Source organism: Bombus pyrosoma, linkage group LG5 (genome assembly GCF_014825855.1).
Source record: "Bombus pyrosoma isolate SC7728 linkage group LG5, ASM1482585v1, whole genome shotgun sequence".
Lineage (NCBI taxonomy): Eukaryota > Metazoa > Arthropoda > Insecta > Hymenoptera > Apidae > Bombus > Bombus pyrosoma.
In genome coordinates this window covers 9563482-9589922 of record NC_057774.1, presented here as the reverse complement: position 1 = coordinate 9589922, position 26441 = coordinate 9563482, and the positions used below count along the sequence as shown (strand labels likewise).

General features: G+C 41.5%; 2 protein-coding genes across 2 annotated transcripts in view; both read left to right on the top strand.

Annotated features, from left to right (window-relative positions):
- The window catches only part of LOC122567387 (protein jagged-1), a 56460-nt gene extending 34903 nt beyond the window's left edge, over window positions 1-21557 (top strand). Inside the window, exons 3-6 of the mRNA XM_043725820.1 lie at window positions 6560-6851; window positions 16280-16898; window positions 17540-18180; window positions 18629-21557. Coding sequence (XP_043581755.1) covers window positions 6560-6851; window positions 16280-16898; window positions 17540-18180; window positions 18629-20346 — 3270 coding nt within the window. The 3' untranslated portion in view covers window positions 20347-21557. The remainder of the gene's footprint in view (window positions 1-6559; window positions 6852-16279; window positions 16899-17539; window positions 18181-18628) is intronic.
- A 700-nt stretch (window positions 21558-22257) lies between these two features.
- On the top strand, window positions 22258-26429 carry LOC122567885 (the record flags this gene model as incomplete). Its single annotated transcript, XM_043727010.1, has 6 exons — window positions 22258-22389; window positions 24159-24386; window positions 24487-24909; window positions 25101-25608; window positions 25744-26157; window positions 26218-26429. Coding segments are annotated over exons 1-6 (1917 nt in total), but the record flags the coding sequence as incomplete, so codon positions are not given.
- Between the last annotated feature and the right edge of the window lie 12 nt (window positions 26430-26441).

Below are 26441 nucleotides of genomic sequence, written 5' to 3'. Positions count from 1 at the left end.
TTTCGACTTTAGAATTCGAGTTTTAGATTTTTTATATTAAAATATAGATAGATGTCAAAATTTAGATAGTTTAGATTAGTAAATATTTGGCTATGGTATGTAATATAATTTTACTCGATCCTTTGTGTATCCCATGCTCTTTGCGAACAAAGTATAATAAAGGAAGAACATACCTGAAGAGGTGCGAACGTAAAGAAGCAAGGAGAACGGTAGATTTTCATAAAGCAACCTTTGGAGAATGGTTTGCGATTGGCATTGTGTTACCGTTAAGTATGGAGTTACGAATGCGCCGAGATGATACAGTACAATGAATAATAATATATCGCAACGATTTTACGTAAGGAACTTTCACGAAATAAATTGGCGTAATCGTCGTGTAGATCTGAGCCGAAATTTGAACACGGAGGCTCGTTCGAATGTATATACCCTTCGAAACACATTTTTGGAGGAGAAAGGTAAAAGAAATAAAACGATTAAATATCGGGTAGGCTGTAGATATGACTACTTTGTATATAATTAATGTTACTAATATTTTCTACACGTTCAAGTGGCTGACAAAAACAGGTATTTGATCCTAAAATAAAATACAACTATAATAAATAGATATAATAAAATACATGCAAAAATAAAATTTGATCGGTGAATTACTTCGCAATGTATTGCATTCGAAAATTGGTCTTCTATAACAGAAAAGAAAACGTGATTTATCACATTCGCTTCTTCCGAAACCAATACGATCTTCCTTCCATTCCAAATGCGCAGTTCACACACAGAACACTACACGCGCAAAATCTCATAACAAAATCCGCAATTTGTCGCTATATGCTCAACTGCACGTTTGAAATGTATTTTAATTTCAAATTTTCCATACCGAGTGTTTATGGAAAGACATAAAGCCGGGACGAGGGTCGTCGAAAGAAAGAAAGTAGGAAGCCTCGGGGAATAAATCGACAAAAGACATAAACCATTCACGGCTTCCCGGATCGGTGGCGGGCGTGCTGGAGGTTCGTTTCTGCTTAGTACGCGTCCTCACGTACCGCTCGTTCGATCTTTTCCGCGAAACCAAAGACACGTCGCCTGACATAGAGAAAGAGAAGGCGTTCTATTCGGCGTACGTAAGTACGTACGTGTAGTTACCGAGCCACACGATCGACGTGTACGCGTCTACCATCGACGAGCGCCACGATGCGATGGAACGACAGTCAACGCCAGATAGAGGCTCCTCAACCGCTTCTACGTGCCCGCTACGGCTTCTGTCCATCCTTTTCGGCTCCCGGCAAATACACCTTATTTCCACGTTGCGATGCTCTGATCCATTACCAAGATGGTAAAAATGCTGACTCACCGTGACTACAAAACGTAGATAAATTGATTCTGAAATCTGTAGACAAACTGCAAGACGTTGTTCTCAGTCTCTATCATAAAATTAGCTGAAGTCTTGATGCTTCTATAGCCTCGCTTATCACACCTAACGCTGTTAGGTACGCTTTACACCGTTATACTTAACACTGCAAACATTTACTAATGCTGTCTAATACTGTTTGAGGCTTCCGGACCGTAAACCGTATCCAACGGAAAGCTATTTCCGATGTTTCGCTAACATCGTAGATAACTTCACGAGATCTTGAAGTTTCTAACTAAATAGCAATCCAGTTAAGATCCGGTATGAACAAGATATGCGACGTAATTAGAATATCGCATCGATGACGATGTACCGACATGTATACCGGCGATTACAAAAGTGATCTAAGTCGTTTATTTTCTTCTACTAATTTTGGAAGATCGTTTCAGATTGTCGTAGTATCAATAGACGCGAGGTGAAATAAGTGATAAACTCCTTTTCTTTTTAGATTCTCGACTCGGGCCGCTTTCATAATCATCGACACATATGTCTGATTTATATTTTTAATAACACAATGCACACCATCGTGCTATCCTGTTATTGCATACTTGTCTGCGTTGCATCATTAGATATATGTATTTGTCGAATGACACGATATTGCTGGTGCAAAATCACATTAGCATAACGCGTCTGAAATCAAGTTTAAGAAACACGCGCGCGGAGAACCCTCGCGACGATTAATGTCGCGAAGCCACAGAAAATTAATTAATTGATCCTGGAACCGCATCTTACGGAATAATATCCGACTTAATGAATTTCCTACGCCCACGAAACCGGACGACCCACGTCCATGGATGGATCGATCGATGATCGAGACCGCCGGTGGTCGGATCGTGACTTTTACCCGCGATCCATCCGATAATTTATTACACGCCTGTGCGAGGACGCGGCCGCGCTCTTTAAACGCGTCCGAACAAAACGAAGCCCGTTGTTTTGCTCGGTGAAAGGCGAAAGGGGAAATTCGCTCGTAACGCGGTTTTCTGCGGGACACCCACGCAAATTCCTAGACGCTTCGTTTGTATATACTTCGTTCGTCGTATTGTGACAGAGTGGTGAGTGGATACTTTCCTCGATGATGGAACAAGGAAATGCAAATTTTAGAACTTAGATGCGATGTATGCTGTGACGAACATAGGCATAATGGATAGGAATACATAAATAGGGATACAGTGGCTCGCGAAAGTGTTTGAATACTTAATGTAGAAACCTTCTATGAATATTATCTTTAATTTATTTATGGAAACATTTGGAAAGCTCATGGAAACTCTAATGAGACCAAACTATCGCGATTACGTGTATTGATAAAATCTGAAACGAATTTAAAAATGCGTATACTAGAGATTACAAGATATTTATTGCAAGCATGCAATTCGCAAGAATCGTGAATTTTCCAAAAGCTTCGTATAATACGAATAACACGTTGGTAGAAATTCGAGGAGAAAAATTGAAAAGGTTAAATGACCTGGAAGATAGTAAGAAAGACACATTTCCTCTATTGAGTGCCCCTAATCCATTTCTCCCGACCTTTCGCGGAAGTGCAAAATTCTCGAGGCCGACCTGGACAGCACAAAGAGCACCGTTGTAGCCAATCCTCGTTGAGCCGGGTGTCTCGTGCTAAATGTAAAGTCGGCTCACTCGTCGCTGCCACTACCTAGAGCAGATGAGCGCTAATTGGTGTTAATTGGTGGCTCGCTTGGGGCCCGTCGTTCCCACGCCCGCGACTTTCATGCTCGACTTTTTTTCTCTCGCACCTCGTACATATATTCTAATTCGTTCGTCCGTCGCGTTCACTTCCACACGTCGCGGCATCCAGCCGGTTCTTTGTGCCTTTGCAGCTCGCGAACCGTCCGACGTTCCTTCATTGTCCGGCCGTCTTAATCGATATGAGTCAGCGCGTGGATTACGATCAGATAAAATTTCTATTATTCTGACATTTTCGTGGCGTACGGATCGAAACCTTTCTCTTCTTTCTTTCTCTCTCTCTCTCTCTCTCTCTCTCTCTTTTTTTCTTTCTTCAACGGGACAGCTGATGGAAGAGGGAACGAATGGAACGATGAATTTCGAAACCTTAAAGGAGAACGATCCGATCGATGGTAAATAGAAAATGACAGCTGAACAGATTCGAGTTATTCATCGAGCGAGATGGATCGGCTGCTCAAGGCCGTTTTTCGGATTATATCACACAGCATCGTTTAGCTACTCCATCATTCTGCCCTTTTGTCTTTTTGCTTTTAGCGCTCCTTCCGTTGTACCTTTCCTGTCAAAGAAGCTTTTAGAGTAATCGTAAGCAGCTACTAATTTTAAAATAACAGTTACTGTTTTGTGGCAGTCGGGTTCTCTTATGTAGCCAAGCTATTTCAATTCAAACGACTTGACGTGAAGTGATTTGTTTTAATGAGAAGGATAAATGGAAATTTTAAGTCAAGAAACAACAGGTTCACACTTGCAAAATAATGTCAAGCTGCTTGGACTCGGTAACTTGGCTAATTTGAACCAAACTCAAAGAATAACTCGCACTTTGAACCGTATCGAATATTCTTTGAAATTCGCGACTATCAACGGTTAGTGGGAGAAAATATGGTAGTCTCGCGTCATACAGACAATATCGTACTTTTACTCGCAATAGTTTTATCAATCTAATCTATTCTTTATAAATATTATATACTTTTTATCGCTTATCGCTGTTAGTCGAAACGAATACAAGGAATTAGCCTGTCTAGCTTCACTTCAGCCATAAAAGGAAATAATCTTCACTTTACCCATGAAACGATATATACTATTACACAGCAAGCAACGTTTATTAATTTCAATGTCTTTAAGAAATTCAAAAAAATCGGCTAATAGCTTTTAAAGACACACTTTCACGCAATCCTAACTGTATCGAGAGAAAGAAAAAGAAAAACCAGCAACCGGAATTCGTTTCAAAGGTCTGTCTCTCGTGGGTGACTGAAAATCACTGGGAATCACCGTCGAACAGGTTCCACGATCGATCGCTGCCAAATCGGTCGAAGCTGAGCAAAAACGTGGAGTTTCCAACGGTGGAAGTGTCGCGCCGCTTTAGGAAGCGATTTGTCCGCAAGAAAGGCGCGCGACATTAGCCGCGTTATCTAAGTATTTGGGTTGCCAGCGGGGGAGAATGTTTTCGCTAATTTGTCGATCGACAGTTCAGTCACGATCGAGCGGTTAGCCGGTCATATTGAATAGGTCCTGGACAGAAAAGGAAATCGATCAACGAGGGGAAACAACACGGTTCCCACATGTATCGTGACACGGAACGCTTCTTTCCAGCGTGGAACCCCGCGTGGCGTACCCACTGGCTCGCTAATCGAAAAGTAGGCTCCAGAAGAGAAATAAGAGAAAGAAAAAGAGTGGATCGTTGAAAAGCACGGAAGATATCTATTATTCGGCGTCGTTTGTTATCCTCGGGTCTCAATGCGGCGGAACGGCAACTCGCAGCTTATTTTTCACTTTCCACCGGTTCCATCGACTCAGCCACCCCCGTGGTCTGAGTGATCACGCGAAACACCTGCGGTTCTAATTAAAAAGTCGAACGAAGAGCTACAGTGCTTGGACTCGTCCCTTCTCTCATTGTCTACCAGCGAGGATCCAACCGAGTTCATTAAACCGCGCGCACACACGAGCGAGCACACGCGAGATCGTCGATGCGCTGATCCTTTTTTATTTATTTTTTTTTTTCTCCTCCACGAGACCGGTTCCATCGGGAACACTTCCAGCTTTCTATCGTACAACCCAGACCCCTGGACACCCCTTTGGGATCCGTTGCTGGTCGCGTTTGCTGCTGCTGTTGCTGCTGCTGCTGCTGCTGCTGCTGCCGTTTCTGTCTCCGCTTCAGCAGCCTCCGGACGAACAGATAGCCGCTGTCTTCCGCGACAGCGCGATTGGAATTTATTTATTGCATTAGCCGACCGTCACTCACGGGCCTTGATTGGTGGTACCAATCAGGTACGGCCGTTGGAGGAGAGGCAACGTTGGTCAAAGAATCGGTAGACCAACGAACGCACGCAAACTCTCTCTGTGGCTGTAATTATTCTGATTTGTGGCGACACGTGGAACACAGGTGTCACGGGTGAAAAATACGCCGGTGCTCTGATTACAACGACGATCGGTAATTATCGGAGACACGGTGGCCACCTTTCGATGGAACATTTGTTTTAATCCCTGCTGGTTGTGTTGCATCCCCGGTGGTCGGACGTCGCGTCCTCCTCCTCGGGTAGCTCGGCTACTTTTTTACTAGATTATCGATGAGCTCTCAAGGTGTCTCGGTATGGTGGAGGGATGATCGAACGTTGCGTTTAATCTTCCGTAGACGTTCAACATTCGAGTTCGGTTCGACGCCAATCAAAAGATATTGATGGAACGTACGAACGTATGTATATATGTGTAGATTGATCGGACACGTATGAATCGTAAACTGGGTGATTTAGGAATGATTTATCCGTGATCGATGATCGTGTGCCCGAAGGTACGATGAAAATAGCGGAATTAAATTTATAAAGTATCTGGAGGTGGGAAACGGAAGTAAAAAATTGATAATCCTATTGTGGCGTAATACGGGAGGTTACCGAGGGTCAGGAAGCCCTGTGTTAAATTTGCAAAAGTGCATCTCGGAAGGTTCCACTTAGAGGCCACACTGGCTAAGGAATTATTCAAGCTGACCAAGGGTTAATTGCTGGCTTCATCAAACCACCTCTCTTCCTCTTTCGAAGCAGCCCTAGACAAGCGTGACGTCATCTTTCCGTATTCGATTCGCGTTTGCCGGAACACGACCATTCAGCATATACCGGTTACGAAATACGTATAAAGTAACATAACGTAAAATGCAGTGTAAAATATGAATAATATAAGGTACAAGGCTATTATAACTCAAAAGAAAGCAAAAACCGGATATAAAATAAACTAAAGGATACGAAAGGAGAATTAATTTTAATTTAGAATTCATTTTTTTGAGAATTATTTATTCGTATAATAAAATAGTAAATTATAGCAGAACAAAGTAAAACGGGAAATATGAATGGAGGATTACTTTTAACTTATAATTGCTAATTTCAAAGAGCTCTGGGAAATTTCCCAGAATTCCTAAAATCCTTAGTTAGAAGATTCCCAGCCTCGTTATCGAATTTTTTTCTTGGCTCGCAGAGGCAATTCACGCTGATCCTGCAAGCGAGAGACGAGGCGAGCACAGGCGTGATCGAGGAAGCGAGTTTCAGCGGCATTGTCCTGCCAGGACCCACGTGGCACACTCTCAATCATGAAGGAAGAAACGCTCATCTAGCTTATCGCGTTCGGGTCCAGTGCGCGGACCATTATTACAACGCGACCTGCACGAAGTTCTGCAGGCCAAGGAACGACATATTCGGCCATTACACCTGCGACGAGAATGGCGATAAGGCGTGCATACAGGGTTGGAAAGGCGCCGATTGTGAAATAGGTGAGTCAATTCTCACATTTCATTTCAACGTATTAACATTGCGAGTCCGATTGTACTAAAAAAAAAAGAAACTTATCTTTGCTTCTAAAAGAAAGTATCTCAAACTTAACGTTGAGACAATTGTCATGCCCATTGAACATTGCATAAATTTCATTCTAAAGGCTTTGTCAATATCTACCATGTATCAGCCCTTTGTTATCACGTTTTGAATGACCACTATGGAAATTTTGAACACCTGGAACTAGTATATCCGCTTTGTATTTAGGACGAAGAATTCACACGTTAGATTCTTAGAAATTTAATTCTGAATACTCTGCTAATATTAGCTTCTTCTTGCCGATTTCAAATGCTCGTAACGCAAAATTTCAAAAAGTGCGACCGACGTTGATTCACTTCGACATTAGCGTTCGTAACTGTTTTAGAGTAGACGTTTCAAGATGCACGTACATAAATATCCATACACGATTATTTTATGCAGAGAGCGAATGTCCGGAAGATTTTCGCTTTCCCCTTCGCGGTTTGACACGGCTTGACAAGCACGCTGGGAAACATACATACGATCGGTTCCATGGATTGCTGGATAGGCATTTATAGCCAGAGAGAAGCGTAATTGTTTTTCGGTTCCGAATACACCGTACACAGAAACGGTCAGTTTCTCGGTTATATTTATTGCAAAGAGGCGGCGAAGCTACGTGTCTAATTAATCAAATGTACCTGGAGGAAGCACGGAAAAGTTACTTAGCTTCGAGTCGCATCGGTATCTCCGATTAAACGGTTGTATTCGACTTAAAGAATCGTTCTTACGTATATACCATCTTACCCGTTAGGAATAATTATTATCGTGAATTAGGATCTAAAGCCGCCACTATTTTATCGCATGGTCTTTGCTAATCGAACGCACGTTTTCATCGTGAAAAGCCAAGGAAAAGAAGAATTTATGTATATTTCTCCGCTCAGAATTCGAATTTATCGATTTATGGTGATTCGCTTTAACTGTGTTTGCTTTAGAGAAGTTTTGATTAGCCGACCAAGTTGATCGACCTCAACCGTTTCACGGTTAACCCAAGAGAGACTCAAGCAAATATAATATATCGGAAATTTCACATTTTAAATGCTGCCATTAAATTGGATTTTCATGTAAAAACATATCTTTATGAAGGCGCATAAACAATTTTAAAATACATATAAAAATTATAAATTTCATAACAAATATTTTACTTTGAACGGTCCGCATATTTTACAATATCACGCGTCCCCTGTGTATTTCCATAATTGGAATATTCATGTCTCCTAAAAAATTCCACCTATGTATCTAATTTCTGTTAGTAAAAATGGAAGAAATTTTATCGACGAAGAGATAATTAATTGCTAAATCGCTCATTTTAAATCCTTCCTAATTTTATTATACCGTCAGAGGGAGAGAATAAAAAGTTACTTGTAAAATACTCGATTAAAATTTCCTTTACAATTTCGAACAAATGGAAAATAATTTAATTGGTTCTCGAATCATTAGGTGCCTAATATAAACGCGGTTTTTTTTGCTCGTAGCGGCAGCCGTCCGTGAGAAAAGCGAGCGGAGCAGAGCGCGAGTCGCGCGACTACTCGAGACGCGAGGTTTCACGCTTCGAGGATCGATTAATTATTCCCTCAGCCAGACGCGGCGAACAAAAAAAGGCTGGTGGAATCGTTTAGCCGCCAATATCCTGGCAAAGACCTTGCGCGACGCTTCGTTGCATACGTAACGAGATCTTAGCGACGACAAAAGCGTGTTGCTCCGTCGTTTCGTGCCAGCTTTTTGCTATGGCTCTGATTTTTATAAAATAGTCATCTACTTTTTCGTCTCTCCTCCATCCCCTCGATCGTATGTCGTTCCGCTCGACTACGATCAACACGTTCTCCTCCTTTGTCTGGTTTTAATGCTTCCGGTAATTGAAAATCGTTCGGTAATTTAATGACTGAGATTACGAAGGTACATTGTTTTAACGGTGATGGAAAAGGCCGTTTAATTACAGCGCGCTCCGATCTGTTTTCGATCGTTTTCAGAATAATTTATTTTTCTTTCTTTAGCGTTCATTTATCGAAGTGGCTCATAGACTTATACGTCTATTACAAGTAATGAATAGCCATTTGTAAATTATTTATTAATAGGATTTTTGCTAAGCTGGAGTTGCTAATAGAATTTAAATGTTCATATTAACCACTAACCTACTAATAGGATCGATATTACATTATAATAAAAAGCTCTCCACTAGATATTTCATCGTTGTCGTAACTTCGGAAATATTTCAAAAAATATACCAAAGATATGCTACGTAAATCATCCAGAAGTAAGACCTATCTTGAAATTATAATTCCACCAGGGATTTGATCTCCAGAGTTAAGATTATTCCAATCGAGTATTCTAATAGAAAAATGAAAAAAGTTTCGAAAAGTAGATTTGACGCAGATCTGTGTATTTCCTACTTTCGACGATAGAGAAATTATCTCCTTTTCGAACTTGGAGAAAAAGCAAAGATTCAAAACTGTTAAGAGATTGAATAAAAGTTTGGAAAATGTGGAGAGATTTTCGCTAGAGTTCAATGGCTAAAAGGATAAGCATCGAGCTATTAGATGCAAGAAGCTCGTTCCACGTGGAGCTTTTATCGAGACGGAAAGCACGAGTCTCGCGAGTGTCTGATAGGCAAAGATGCAAACACGCGGCACAGCGAAACACACGAATTATCTCGAAGCGTGCCTTAATGGGCGGACGTTAGACGCATGTCGTACGATCGTATAAAGGTAGAGAGCAGCATCACGCCAGATCCCCTAGCACAATGCTGCCCGGACTAATACGCCAGCTCTTTCTTCGCTGCTTAATCGTTACTTCCGCCTCCCCGTGTGTGCTGTTTATCCGACTCGTGGTACGTTTTATCCCCCCCTCGAGAACATCGTTTTCGAAAGACACCAGCTATGTAAACGCTTGAATCATCCTCGAATCCCGTAGCATTGTTGAAGAAAGTGTAGTCCCCTAATGGTCGCTGAAAGGGATTCATATTTCGTATCATAGGAGAACGAAATGATAAAAATTGAACTTTGTGTGTCACTTGATACATAGAAAAGTGTGTTTCATATTCGTAAAGTTAAAAACGTTCAGACTGTTTAATCTTTACTCGTTCTCTGTAAAAATACGCGATCTATGATTGGAAATATGGATGGTTAATAATTGGAAATACGCGTTTCATATTCGTAGAGTTAAAAACGTAGAAACTATTTAATCCTTTGTAAGAACATATGATTTGTAATTAGAGATTATGTCTTTTAATCTATATTTTATCTCGTTTTACTTTGCTCGCGTTATTTTCGCGTCTTTTGTATTATTCTATCTCCGTATTATTTCTATATTTTGTTATTGTATAGTTGCTGTAATACGAATCGATCTGTTTACGACAGTATCGCGAGTTTTATGTTCTTAGAAAAACGTGTGAAACAGCGAACAGCTGTGATCTTCATAATAGTGGAAAAAATTCCGATCATAGAGAATTAGATCGCAGGAAAATAGTATTTTTATGTATTCAGAATATAAAAAATGAGACTAACTCTAACAGTAACTGTTTACAAAGGCTTTTTTTAACTTCCAATTGTCCTTCGATAAAGAATTTTAATATGTCTATTTATTCCTTGTCGCATGAATATATCATTAACGATGTTTATCCAAGCGTCGTTCAAGAATCGTCATATATCTTCCATTTTTTATCTTTCGTTTCATATGCAAATGCCAAGTATAATCGTTCGTTAATTATATATCCATTAAGACCGGCTATCTATCCAACGTAGATAACAAAAGGCTGGCAGGATTTTTCGAAAGGCTTAAATGCGCTGGAACAGTTGAAAACGAGCCAGAGAAAGTAGGACGAAACGCTATTAGACTTTTCTGCGGTATAGTAATTAGCAACCGCTGTGATATCGTGTGAAACCGAACTGTTCGGACTCGCGGTGCTCGAGGGCAATAGGAACTGTGGCAAGACGCTCGTCGAATTCAAAGAATCTCTTAAATTGCTCGTTCAACTTTAACAGAAAACAGTGGCTGCCTCGGAGACGCAGCCGGTTTCCCTTGACACTATGAACTTTAAGATCTTCTCGTTTGCTTAACGTCTGTCTTGATGCTCCTTTTATCGATGAGACTATGGTCATTCGACTTTGTTAGCTTCAAAGTGCACAGTAAAAGATTCACATAATTACTTTCCATAGCTATGACAGAAATTCCCAAGTTAACGTAAGAATTGATGTAAGAACGTAAGAGCGCGTATGCTGGGCTTTGCGAGGAGACAGAATTTTCGTATTCGAGAACGTATCGAAAGCGATAGAACTGGAATCTATAAAAAATGTAATTACAATAATTTATGAAGAGACACTTCGATCTTCTCGGCCTTCTTAAAACCTTACAGCGCGAGGCAAACCACTCACGCAATCAAACACATTTTTTTACAGCTGTGATACAATTTTTCCAACCAGTTTAACTTACAAACGTACTTCTGTAGCTACAGGTTTCTAAAAACGGGAAACGTTCATTAAAATCGCTAAGAAAGAAGATGAAAGGAGTCGCCTAGACTCCGGTTCCATAAGAAACATAAATATTTTAGGTACTGATCGTGAAATTCATTGAAAAAGTTCCACGCAATGATCCGCGATAAAAATAATAATAATCTGCAGCAAGTTTATGAAAATGAAAAATAATCTATAAAGAAAGACAAATATTCCATGAAGCAAATTGCTGAATTCGTAAACAAGTTCACGATAGATATGTAATAAAAGTAACAGTAATCTGTATCGAGTCTATGAAAAATAATAGCAGTCTATAAAAAGAGAAATTCCGTTATCTCTGCGGTGGAACGAACCGGGTCGCATCCCCTTGACACGGAATTATTGCGGCGACGGTTTAACGATGCAGGAGGATCATATTATCGGTATCACAATTAGACACGTTCCACTTTCGTCGAACGCAAGGGAAAAAGGAAAGGACAAACGATCCCAATTAGGGACTATCGGTGGAAATCGTGTACTCGTGAGACGACGAGCCGGTCGGTCGTTTACGAGAGATGAGAGAAAAGAGAGAGACGGAGAGGTAGAGAACTGGCTCCGGCATTTTTGTCGCGCTGTGAAAGGTCAATACGAGAATTTCACTCGTGCATCGTCTTCACACGAGCTCTATGCACCGACCGCATCATGCAACACACCGTTCCTTGTCGAGAGTACAGCGTATTTCTAGGCTCGTAACGCGAACGTTCGTTTGCATTTGACCCCTTTTCACCACGATCGTAAAATCCTTCCATACTGCTCTTTTACGAGGATCAGAAGCGTTAGAAGGAAGCGTTGGAAGAAAGACCGCGTTTAATATAACGCAGAATCGCCGTGAAATTAAATGCTGCGTTAATCACGAACTTTTGACTTCGTTAATTGCTTTGAGACACAAAGTTTAATCAAGTCGAAAAGTATCGATATTATTTATTACGTCATCTACTCCGTCGCTAGGAATTGGAAAGTTTGGTTGAAACAGAGGATGTTTCGCGTAGAAAGTTTAATTTATAGGAAAATCAACCGATATGTAAATTTATAGTAAAAGTAGCTGGTGGGTGAGACGTACATATGAGAGCGCGCTTTTATGCACAGTCTTTGTGTTATTTGGCGAATGATGAATTGTACAGTATCGCGGCTAATAGCGCGAGATAAGCTAAATGTTTGTCGTTTTATAGAGAGATTATCGGTCGTTGGTGGCAAAGGTAAAACGGTTGAAGCGGTTGCGCGTGAAAGTCGTGAACCTTCACCTGTAATCCGATTCTTCGCGCATCTGTTCCGTTCACCAGATCGGGGGAATACGAAAATAAAGAAACCACGGTGTACGAAGATGAATTGCGCGGGTTAATTCGCCTACTGCCGGCGGATTAGCAAAAAATTCCACAGACGTGTAACTGTAGACGTTCCCGGGTAGATTTATAGAGCCTGAACAACGAGAGAACGGTACTGTACGCGAAGCGTTGTTAATGTCGAGGATCCTACATGCGAAACGGTGTACTTCGACGAGATAGCCACGGTGAAAGCTCTGCTAATTGCTTTTCGCACGACCAACTTGCCAAATTCGTCAAAATTTCACGACTCGCGTTCAATTAACACGTTTCCCGCCGCTCTTCATCCAAGAAATCCGACCATTACAGACCGTGCGCAAATTTTAACGCAAATTTTAACGCAAATTTTAACGCAATATGATACGCGTTGTTGCAACAGTCAAGCACGTGTAGTTTGTTACTTTTTGTACGATACATTGTACACAAGCATCTTTGTTAGATTTTATTTAGTTTAATTGTCACGAAATCGTTACAACTTGATAGGACGAAAGAGAAACACAATTCAAAAAAATCGCCAGAAATATCTATATCAATTGAAAATGAAAACTCGCTACAAGAAGGTTCTGTACAAATTGAGAATGATAAATACGTTTGCAGTTGTTGAAGAACTAATACCTTTGGATCGTGTCAGTTTTGAAGTTAAGGTGCGATACGTGACACTGATTCATCTCGCACGTCGGTCCTGCATTCTGTGACTGCTAGTGAACGTGTTTTGTCACTGCTTTCTCGTCATTTATACAAATTATGCAACTTCCTTCTTATAAAAGGAAACTCATCTAAACTCGTAGGACTAAATCTTTGCATTACTCGTAATGATCAAATATCGTCTAAATCTCTAAACAAAAAATTTAGGAATTTACATACATGTAGAGTCTCTACTAAACTATTACCATTAACTGAAGTACGAAGAATCATCACAATCGTTAGAAAACTTCCGCTAATCAAAGTTACCTTAACTAGCCACGTATTCTTCCATAAAACTGATCGACGAAAAACACTCGAACCGAGACAAACCAGACGAAGTCGTGGCGCATTCATCACGGTAGATTTACTCGATTTGCTCGATTTCACGGGCAGACGAGCGCAATTAGCGCACTATACCGTGTTGCAGTCGATCGAACTCCCAGGCATATCCCCAGTAATCGACTTGCCTAAACGAAGCGCGAATCGTCGGTCACGAGAGCGCGATCCTCTTTCTCTTTCAACCCTCGCGCACCTGTTGCGTCGCTGATGAAGAAAAAGAGGGCTCCACGGTGAGTTCATCTAACCACCGTAGATCGAGCACACTCGCTTCTTCCCTTGATCTCTGCGCCGTAATTGCCCAGGCGCGAGTTGCCCGCGAGGGAAATCTTCGCGTTCCCATCTTCCACGCAACAATTGGAAGCCGGATAGCACGGAATCGATCGGCGCTCAGTGGATGCAAGAAAACGGCCGGACGGATCATTACGTGGATCCGACGGGCCACGAACGTCACGCTGCAGTCGCATAAATATACGTAAACGTTCGTTGTCCGCGCGAGAACGAGAAAGCTCGGCCATTAATCATTAAAGATCCTGCGAGCCAGTGTGAGTCCTTCGTTTATATACGTTCTCCCGTACGTGAGAATGTATGCACACGTATACCTATCTTGAACAGGTTAAAATATGCAGCTGCACGTCGTGATTGGTGTACCCTGTGGTTAAGGTTGAAAAATAGCTGTTAGCCGCGTGTAAACGTAAGATGTCCTAGATTTAAGCAGACACCGGTTGACAGAGGGTTTGCCAATCGCATACGAAGCGTTTAAGTAGCAGTTGCCGCGTGAAAAATAAATAAACTCTGAAATATCATCGTCAGTGTGTGTTATTATAGATGACAATTAATTTGAGAAATGTACTCTCGCGGCTCTATCAATTCTTCGGATAAAATAATTATCTCTAGTAGTAATCTCTATTAATAACAATAGTGATTGGAATTACTATCTATATAGGATTCCATATATTAAATGCTATCTGTCTAATCTATAAGATATTCGTCATCCCGTTCGAAAATCGTTGGTGAAGCCGAATCAAATTCATCGAAACGACATCGAAGCGATTATCATTCAGCTATTTCTTCATAGAATATATATAGCGTAGTGGAGAGTCGGTGTAACATGCGATTCCTCCTCCGGTTCGTTCGAGGGGCCACGGTTAACGGTAAAGAGTCAGCAAGAGTCGGCTAAAAGTCGTGCGGATACGTGTGTGCACACGCGTGTGTCGCCGCGGCGTGAGTTTTCGTTTCACGGTCAGAAGGATAATCCTTCTCTCTGTCACTTCTCATCCGTCTTTCTGTCCCCCCGGCTAATTGAGTTGCTCCGGCTCCGGCCACGGATCTCTGTCACGTTTCATTTTCTCCCGTCTCCGTTTCACCGTCAGCGTCCGAACGACGGAACTGTCGTTTCCACGGATACGGTGTACGTCTGTTCGACCGTGGACGAAATTGGATTTCGTCATCCTTACCACCTGTAAGAAGGAGAATTCGTACCTGTTATATCCCGCCATCCGTCCCCTTCCTCCACTCTCCTTCCATCTTTTCATCAGATAGAAGGACACGCCGATGCTTCCCAGAGGAGACATATGAAACGTCGGTGATCGTATAATCCGGCGGGTGAACGCGACCGCGGAAAATAATCCGACACTTATGCCTTCGTGACCGTGGGCGGATTAATCGTTTGTGTTTTAACTTTCATTCACGGACACCTTTTGTACCGCGTTATGGAGCACCGGTTATTGTTCGTCACGACGAGATTATTCCTTTGGAAAGTCCCTTGAATTATGGCTGCCGGTGGCTCTTCTTTTTCTACGTTATTGAAATCCCGGTATGCGACGCTCGAAAGAACCGGGGAAACGGATGGATGGAAATAAAATAGCTTCGCGATACTATGTTTGTGGATTGTAATAAGGAAATACATGGTTTTTCATTGTAAGTAGCTTGCTAAAGGAATTGGGGAAGCTGGAATGTTGGATTTTTAAACAGCACACAAGTGGAGGTAGATTAGAGTTGGTACAGTTATGGTGCCATTATGTGTGATATGTGAAACATTGCGAAATCTTCTTAGGAATAATGAAACACAACAATCGTGATTATATTGGCAAGAATTGACACGAATCTGAGAATGTATATAGAAACTACGAGATATATATTGCACAAAAATGGTCAAAATATTTGAACAGTCAACTGATTCACTGTATCAGCAGGCTACGATATTTAGTAAGACCATTTTTGATCTCCGACGGTATCTACACTCTAGAAGCGATTAAGTTACAGAAACCACCATGTACACCCACCCGCTATGATAATTAAACCTGTGAATTTGTATGCATCTATAAGAAACGCAAGGATGCAAAGATGCACGTCCAAAATAAACCACTCGTTATAATATTCAGAGGGGAGGCAAATATTTATCTAGATTTCCATTCTGTTAGTCATATTCGCAAAAATACAAATTTCCATAAACATTCGTACTCTGATAGTAATAAAAATGAAACTAAATAATATATCGAACTAACCATCGCTCAAACTATTTTTCAGCCGTCTGCAAGGAGGGTTGCCACCCCGTGCACGGCCACTGCAACGTGAGCGGCGAGTGCAAGTGCCGACACGGATGGCGCGGTGAACTCTGCGACCAGTGCACCCCGTATCCAGGTTGCAAGCACGGATACTGCAACGGTTCCAGCTGGCAGTGTATCTGCGACACGAACTGGGGTGGTATCCTCTGCGACCAGGATCTCAATTATTGCGGCACGCACGAACCCTGTCAAAACGGTGGGACGTGTGAAAATACGGCGCCGGATCAGTACAAGTGCACCTGTCCCGAAGGATTCTCAGGACCAACCTGCGAAAAAGTCGACAATCCCTGCGCCTCCAATCCTTGTGCCAATGGAGCGACCTGCAGAGAACTCGGGGAGAGCGCCCACTGTGAATGTGCTCCAGGATTCTCCGGGCCTTACTGCGCCACGGATATCGACGAATGTGCGTCTCAACCTTGCCAAAATGGAGGCACTTGCGTCGATGGAAAGAACGAATTCGTGTGCAACTGTCCAACAGCCTGGCAGGGTATCCTTTGTCAGTTCGACGTGGACGAATGTGCTCTGAAGGAGTCTCCGTGCAAAAATTCGCTGACCTGCGTGAACCTTGCTGGTGACTACAAGTGAGTACGATTTTTATTGTACTTTATTTGATTCTTACATAGAACTTGGAAACGTTGACGTAAGTTCTGTTTCTAGTACAGGTAACTTTAGAATTGTTACAAACTTAATAACGCATGAATTAGATACCTGATCTAATATTAGGATAATATCAGAGTTTTCACATTTTGTGCTCGAAAGTTAGACTAATTTCATTTCTTCCGAACTTTCACAATTTTACGTCGGATAGATTAATCAAACAACTTATAGTTGCTCTTGATATTTCAAACTTCTCAACTAAAAGAATCAATATGTATCGTCCATGTTTATTGACAAACTACAGTTTCCTTGAGAAGTTCGAAACATGGACAATATTATTGATCGCCTGAGGGATCGCCTATGAATTGTAAAATTTCTCGTAAAATTTCATTCGTCTTATTACTAAACCTGTTGCTGTTACGCGACAGAATGTACTTAACTTGCAAAACTTCACTAATAACATTAGTACAACTGTGCAAGCCGGCACAATAGTGTAATCCTCTGCAAATATTCACGTAAATAACTCTCCTCTCCAACAGTAAACTTTGATAGAAAAATACTAACATTTATAGTTTATTACTAATTTTTCTCGATCATTAACTCAATCCTATTGGTCTGATCTCAGATGTCGCTGCAGGAGTGGTTTCACAGGGAAGAACTGCACGAAGAACATCAACGACTGCATCGGCCAATGTCAACACGGGGCACTGTGCATCGACCTGGTCGACGACTACCACTGCAGCTGCACCGCAGGATATTCGGGCAAGGATTGCGACGTGGACATCGACGAGTGTGCCTCGAAACCCTGTCAAAACGGCGGAGAATGTAGAGACCTGGTGAACTCCTACGAGTGCGTTTGCCCAGTCGGTTTCACCGGATTCCAATGCGAGATCGACAGAGATCACTGCAGTCCGAATCCATGCAGAAATTCCGCACCCTGCTTCAACACGCAAACGGATTACTACTGTCACTGTCCCGAACAATGGCAGGGGAAGAACTGCTCCGAGCCAGCGGCTCATAATCCACAATTTGGCGTCATGGATGAAGAATCTGGCTGTGGTAGCGAAGGTACGCCTTGTGGAGGCAGAGGCAAATGCACTGGCGGAAGGTGTATTTGCGATGCTGGTTACACCGGGATGCATTGCCACGAGAATATCAACGACTGCAGAGGAAGTCCTTGCTTGAATGGTGGAACATGCGTCGATCTGGTTAACTCGTTCCAGTGCATCTGTAGGGAGGGATGGACTGGAGATCTGTGTGACCAAGGTGAGTGATTACGTTCAATTCTTTTCGCTTCGTTCGAAGTTACAATGTCTTTATACTATAATAAAGTACAGATATAAATATGAAAAAATGGTCGAGAATTGATAAGAGTTCAATGTATAAAATATCAAAAATGAATTATATATGTACAAATTAAAAACTATACATAATATACAGATATACGTACAATGTTTACGATCATTCGAGTTCCATTTGGTTATCGGTCTATAAAAATGTAAATTTATATAGGCATTCATAGTTTAATGATTACAATTATTAATATTCGTCTCGATCCATTAATTGTCGATCTTTCTTCGAAATTGTTGTACGATTCTATGAATTTTCCGAATATTCGACCTCATATTTATGCGACTCAAAATGATAGATTTATTAAAAAATATTAAAGAAATAAGCGATTTACCAACTACAATCCAACACGATTGCCTTCCAGACGTGGACGAGTGCACGACAACTCCCTGTCGTAACAATGGCACTTGCGTGGACGGAGTCGCGGACTTCACCTGCATCTGCAGGGGTGGTTGGAAAGGGAAAACATGCACCCTCCGTGCCGGCCACTGCGAACCAGGTACTTGCCGCCACGGTGGAACCTGTCAAGATCGCGGCGACGGATTCACTTGTCATTGTCCTCCAGGATGGGAAGGTGCTGCCTGCCACATAGCATCACCTGCGTGCGCGAGTAATCCCTGCGAGAACGGAGCGACCTGCGTGAACACCGCCGATGGCAACTATAGATGCGTCTGTCGCGAAGGTTTCGAAGGGCCAAATTGTCGTCGAGACGTGGACGACTGCCAACCTTTGCCATGCTTAAACGGTGGCAAATGCGTAGATGGAATCAACTGGTTTAGGTGCGAATGCGCGCCAGGTTTCACCGGTCCGGACTGTCGAATAAACGTGAACGAATGCGCTAGCGATCCCTGCACGGGCGGATCGACGTGCGTAGACGGTATAGCGAGCTATTCCTGCATCTGTTCGCCGGGAAGGACAGGAGTTCGCTGCGAAATCCGTACCGCGGGCGGTCTGGGATGTCCCGTAGCCAGTTGGGACGACGACTGCAACGTCTGCGAGTGTAGAAACGGAAAGAATCAGTGCAGCAATATCTGGTGTGGTCCTGGGAACTGTCTGAATGGTACATCGTGTCTAGCTCACGAGGTCTGTGTACCTAGTCCAAGCGAGAGTTGTCTGGCTCCGTCGTGTCCAGCCTGGGGTGAATGTCGTCCCGTGGAAACCGGAAGACGAGTAGGACCACCTGCTCTGCCCGCGCCGCCTTCCTGTTGGCCTGGACAGGCCACGCCAGGTCCAACCTGCTCTAGACTCACTATTTTGCTTAGAAGAGATACTCTCGCCGCTGGCACGTCCGTTGAGATCCTCTGTAGACGGCTGAGAAAGCTCCTGGCTGACCCAAGAAGGCCACAATCCATTGTTCTTTTGTGTGATCTTAAACCCGGAGATAACGATACAGTGGAAGTGACTATCTTTTCTGAGGCAGCCTCAGATGCTGCTAGAGATCTAGGCGAAGCTCTCAGCAGACCTCTGGGCAGACCTCTCGCTCTGGCCTCTGTCCTGGAGGTCAAAGTGGAGACGGCCTTGCTCAGTGAACCGAGTTCCGCGAACTCCAGCAGCGCCGGAAGCTACGTGGCCGTTCTTGGCGGAGCTCTGGCGACTGTTCTGGTCCTGGCACTATTTGGTGGATTGTGGTATCTTAGAATGGTCAGGCAGAGATCGAGTTTAACCGCAACAACTAGCAGCGAGACTTCGTTGCATCGGCATCGTAGCGATTTAGATGAGAAGTCGAACAATCTTCAGAACGAAGAGAACCTGAGAAGATACGCAAATCCTTTGAAAGACCAGGACCAAGGAGAACCAAGAGTCTCTGTGGTGAGACCTCTGTCTGGAACTTCGCTGGGTGCTTTGGGTACGACAGAGGAAAGCTTGGAGATGGTCTCTGAGGACAGTAGACATCGCTTGCCACCGCTTTATAAACCTCCCAGCGCAGAAGCTAGAAATAATACTGCCAGTTTCACGTACGAGGAAGGACCCCATAAGCCATACAGCAAACCCAGACTGCAGGAGCCGACGTATTCCTCTCATCAGCAACCGGGCACCAGCCAGACTTCAGCACCCCATCAAGTACTCACGGTTCACGTGTAATATGATAGAATCGCAAATGTTCGAAGATATCCACCTCTAAGGAAAGATCCTCCTATCTTTAGATGACAGAAACAAGGATGAAGAAAGCGGTTGTAAAGGACGTTGTATGAAGAAACGAAGTGAAAAATGATTATCGAACTGTAATGGGGGTAATTTGAACGAACAGACTTAAGAATGAATCGCATGATTGTTGCCTCATATTAAAAGCATGAATCGTTAATCACTTTTAGGAAATGAAATTGTGAAAAATTGTGTATTGTATTTTAAAATCAGGATTATTTTTTCTTCCTGAGAAATACAAAACGACGTGTAGGAGGCTAGAGAAAGAGATTGTATTTCCTTTTTAATAAGATTCTGCTGATTATAGATAAGAGATGATCTTTTAACAGAACTTTAAAGATTTATTGCAAAAGAAGCATCGTTCTCTATCTTCCTCCAATGGACCCCTCGCTATTCCACGACAATAATCGACAGTCTACAATTATATATCGACAACGTCGAGTTGTTTTATCGTTGTACATATGTACATAGCCCGTACTTATTAATTTTGCTAAGCCTGTATCACCTCTGAACGCCGTCGTCCCTATGGCCAGCCTTAAGGTGTAATTATCGACGTGTATCCGCGTTACAATCGTAGGCATTCATACGCGATCCGAAGTCAAGAACATAGCCAAGTGACGGCGAGCAGCCACCGTAGGTTTCGTAGAGCTATAGCACGTAGGCGAATTAATCTGCGTCAACGCAGGCTTCGGACGTTTCATCGGACGATATTATTGTGATACTCATAGAGCGAACGAGAGAAAGAATGCGAGAGAGAATATCGTGCGTAAGATTTAACCAGCTCCGTGACACCCTCTTGGAAAAATTACGAGTCAATCGGTGTTTCGAATCACGATCAAAGCTCGTTCGTTGATTAAATTTATCGATTAATTAATTCAAACTTACTTTTGCCGCCGATTTTGCTTTCAATCCTAACATTGGTCTTCTTACAATTTGTTCTAAATTTTCAACACGGTATTGCCTTAATTAAATGAAAATTAATTATTTCATCAATAATATTCGTGAATGTACAATTGTGCGAATTAATAAAACGATGTATCTTTTTCTGTATGAAGGGTGCGCGGAGAACTTTTGCGATCGACGAGAAGCGACATAGCACAGCCACGATCGCATGTTCCGAGCGATGTATGATGTAAATAGACCCACGTACATAGATCCAGATACTTTCTTGTCCCTCTTTTGGATCTCCCTTACCTATGCCCTCCTATCTTCCCCTGTTAGATGTGCAATTTTATTTTTCTTTTTTCTCTCTCTCTCTCATAGCATCGTTCCAAGCGTATGACGACGAACGATCAACAACGGGCGTGCGGAACGCGCGTATTACTAGACTTTTATCGACGAAGAGATCGCATAAATTCGTATTAGGCGTACGTAAGTTGTAACGGGAGAAATTTTTATAACAGATAGTTTATTTTATAAAGAAAGCTATATTATTATACAAAATATATAAAAGCGATGAAAAAATATATATATATAAATATATATATATATATTATATTATATTATATTATATTATATTATATTATATTATATTATTTTTTATTTTATTGCCTTGTATTAATATTGTTGAGAGATCACGGACAATAGTTCCCCCTAAATCGAAATTCTGCTTCTAGTACCATCGGTCGGAAAAACGATCTAGTAGATTTTCTTCTCTCTAATTTCGATTAACAGAACTAATGTCCTTGGTCCCTGATCTAGATAGCTAATGGATAATCCACGCGTTGTGATCAGTCCCGTGTCAGATAAGCGCGAAGGAAGCGTGAATGTGTGCGTGTAAATAAAGTTAAGCTCCTTCCGGTCCCGCAATCATTTCTTTTTTTTTTTTCGTCTAAGGTAGCGACAACGACAATGACGATGACTACGACTATGACAAACAACGATGATAATGGTGATGATGATGATGATGATGATGATGATGATGAACAAGTTTCAATAAAAAGTACAACCCTTACAACACCGCCTGGTTTTCACTGGTTTATTGTATATACCCGAACGCAACTGGCCGAACGAATTCTCTCACGTGGTGAGAGTCGATGTCCGCGCAAGTTGCATTCAAATCACCGGGAACGCAGAATCGTAGGTAGACGTGCCTTCCGGGAGCAACCGCCACAGGCCAACAAGACGAGAGGCAGAACGGGACAGAACAACGTGTTTGGTTTCGAATCATTTGATCGCATTAAAGAACGAAGAAAAGAAAGTTTCCTTGAAGGCGTGGAAAAGACTTTCTTTGTGTACTTTACGCTTTGTATAGTCGTGACGAATAGGAAGACACTCGATGTTTTTCTTGTCTTCTGTTCGATCGAATTTATTTCTAATTGGATGGCACATACGTTACATGGTTAGATGGCTCCATAAATTTGATCGAGAAGGTCATAATCGTAACATAGACTCAGGAACTACGAGGATAAAATTGAAAGAGAAAGTTTGGAATCCTTGCAACTTTCCTTGCTACTTTTATCCATATTTTCTTTCTGTATACACTTTACTCGTTGGTTTACACTTTTTATTAATCAACACGTTCAGTTTGCTTACTTGTAACATTGCTATATGGAAAGCAAAGGTCCAACTTGGAGACGCTTGTTTTAATAGTATGATGCAGTAGAGACGAAACGATACGAGGTATCATCAAACAGTATATTAAACTTCTCGTCTCATTTCTACGTCCTCGCTTCTACGAATAAAATATTCCACTTGTCGAGCATCATTTTTTGAGCCATCCTAGGCACTTACTCTAAACTAATCGCCGGAGAACAAACGTGGTCGTCGGATCCGGATCTCGTTGCTGGCAAACCGGCCACGGATTTCAATAGATCGTTTCATTGAGGATAATACAGTGTTCATTATCATCGAAAGCGCGTCTGAGATTAACAAAGGGCCCCGTGTAGGCAATTTCATGAGACGCCGAGACGAGGATCGGTGACCATCGTGGTGATCTTGACCACGGTACACGAGCCGCGTATACAACCGCGTGACTGCTGAATGAACGATCTGCCAAAATTACAATACAATGGCCCAGAAGAACCACTTGACGAATACCCAGTAAATGAGTCAGCCTGGTTGCTTAGCCGAATAAGGCTCGTGTGAACCACCAAGTCCAAGAGCGCCGTCACTGTGTAAATGGGATACCTTGAGAAAGCGCAAGAACCAAGGTTACAGATCGACTCTGTAATACCATCGGGAGAAATATGACGCGTTTTAACACCTATGAATGCCGTTTACAGTTCAAGACAGTTAACGTAAACGCTCGGCGAGCGAATATCGGACACCTGACGCGAGAAATCCCACCTGATCAAGGAGAATAAACGTCGTCGCGGATGAGATAAATAAATAAATAAATAAAATGTGGATAAATATAATATAGATAAAACATAAATAAATAAATAAATAAAATTGTAGCGTATCATTTTATCTGATCTGCATCCTCTTGCACAGTTGAACTAATATTAATTTATTTCGAAATTTTACAGGCCATAAATTACTAGTTGGTACTGATAAATTCTTTCGCGTGGCAAGTAATCTGTTTAATGAAAGGATTCGATTTTATTGTCTGCACGTGATAACTTCACGTTATCAAAATTTGAAGTTGGTCTCTTATCAATCTATCAGTAAAATAAACTAAAAGGAAGTCGAATTAAAAGGTTCAACTGAAACAAGACAAAGGAAATGGAACCTCTCGAAGTATTTCCAGTAATTCTACAGGTTCCTTAGCATCTTCGAATTCCATTTGCCAAGAGAAACTTACGTTTCAGGAAAATATAAATTTCGAGAATGTTATCGGAATATCGAATTACTATTTGGACTATTACGGGAACGAATGGGAATTTCTGGACGAGGAAATGGAGGAGGAAGAAGAAGAGGAAGAGAAAGAACTAGAAGAGGGTGACATTTCTGTAGACTTGCTGACACAATTTCGGCAGTCCACGATCGAAAAGAAAGCAGCCGAGATCCAACTGGAAAAAGGGAAACTACGAGAAATGGTTGGTGTAATTCCATTTTGGTAATCGTAACTCGATTGAAAAAAGATCATTCTCATACACAAAAAGAAAAGTATAAGGAGTATTGGCGTTGAATATGTAGATAAAAAGGGAGAGAGATCTGTCGGAAGAAACTCTGATCACTCCGGAAAGCGGGGAATCCATTGTTTCTGCCGAATCGTCCGCAGAAAGTTCAATCCATCCTTGCCTCAAAGATATAGATATCAGCGATTCCCAACTGAAATTGCAAAATCTGTACACGGTGTTTCCGATTCCTGACGATCCTGGCTTGGTGCCCGAGTTCTGGACCATTCACGAACGTAAAATCGAGTCTTATCCAGATGATGGCGTGCTGAAATTTTTCGACATGGTAAAGGCATCTCGCATCAGACCTATACAGGCCTTGGAAGATATGTTGCTATCAGAGAAAATCAATTTGCAATATTACGGAATCGATTGCCGCGCCGTTCGACCTCTTTGCGAAGCCTTGATGAAAAATCCTTTCGTTCATACAATCAATCTTACAGTAAGATAAATATTCGTAACCTTTGATATAAATTAACAAACATCAGTTAATAAGGTTAATACGATTAAAAGCAATTTCTTAATTATTAGAATTATTTCGATCGACAAATGTTTTTAACGAAAATTAATTAGAATTGAAAAAAAAAAGGAAAAAGAATGTTAATATTTTTGCCCGAAATAATTGTTTCGTAGGGTAATTGGTTATCAGAGGATGCCTGTTATCATCTGAATGAATTGCTACTGAAAAACAACATGATACACACGTTGGTATTATCAGGATGCAAAATTGGTCCAAAAGGTGCCGCGAAATTTCACGATGGAATTTCGGAGAATGTGTCACTGAAGACATTAGATCTCTCGGATTGTAATATTCGTAAAGAAGGTTTGGACTATATTACACAAGCAATGTGCAATAACGAAACCATCGAAACTCTTTTAATCAACGACAATAATTTCGATGAATCTTGCTCGGAGGCTTTGCAAAGATTGCTCTCCTGTTCGCAGACAATACAGCATTTAGAATTGTCATGGAATTCTTTGTACACGGCGGAAACTTGGAAGAAACTGATCAAAGGATTCGATAACAATGAAATTTTAATCGATCTTGATTTATCTTGGAACGCTTTAGGGAAAGAATGTGTTCCATATCTTCGTCGATTATTAATACGTTCTACGCCATTGAAAAAGTTACATCTGAATGGTAATATAGAAATCATAAAGACTTTTCTTTTAATATAGAAATTTCTTAATCCTTTGCTGGATTAGAACAGTGAATCTCGATATTCAGAAACCAATTTAATGTCTAATATCAATATTATATTTCAACTACGTTCAGGAAATCGATTTTATGATGAAGATATAGAGATCATAGCGAAAGGATTATCGAGGAATAAAGAACTGGAGGAATTATACTTAGGTAACAACCCTATAAAAGCTGAAGGTGCACTTAATCTCGTTAAAGCAGTTACACCCGAAAAATCGCCCGAAAGTTCACTACGTATTCTGGATCTTACGAATATTTGGGCGAACAAAAACATATTACCGGAGCTTCAAACAATTCAAAATAATAGACCATGGCTCGATATTAAGTTAGGAGGGATACTTAGTAATTACAAAGTCGAGGGTCCAGATGTACAAGCAATATTTTTGAGAAGAGCCAACTACGAGGCCATGAAACCAAAGAAGAAACGACATCGCAAGAATTTTGGTCACTTTGTATTATCACTTTCTGATGATCCCATCTCAAGAGGTATAGGAAAGTAAAAATGATACAGTAGTTGCTTCTATTGAAATAAAATTAATGTTACAGGGAAATTTGTAGAACTGGTAGAAAAATTCCAACTAAAGTTATCTCAATCTTTGGTAAATGAACTAATGCATACATTTGCTGGTGTAAGGCATACCGTCGATCAAGGATTATTAAAATCTGTTTACATGAAACATTTTCCGAATACAAAACTTCCACTGGAAAAACCTACTAAAAAAAGAAAAATCAAAGGTGCAAATATGAAAAAAGAGGAAAAGACAAAAACT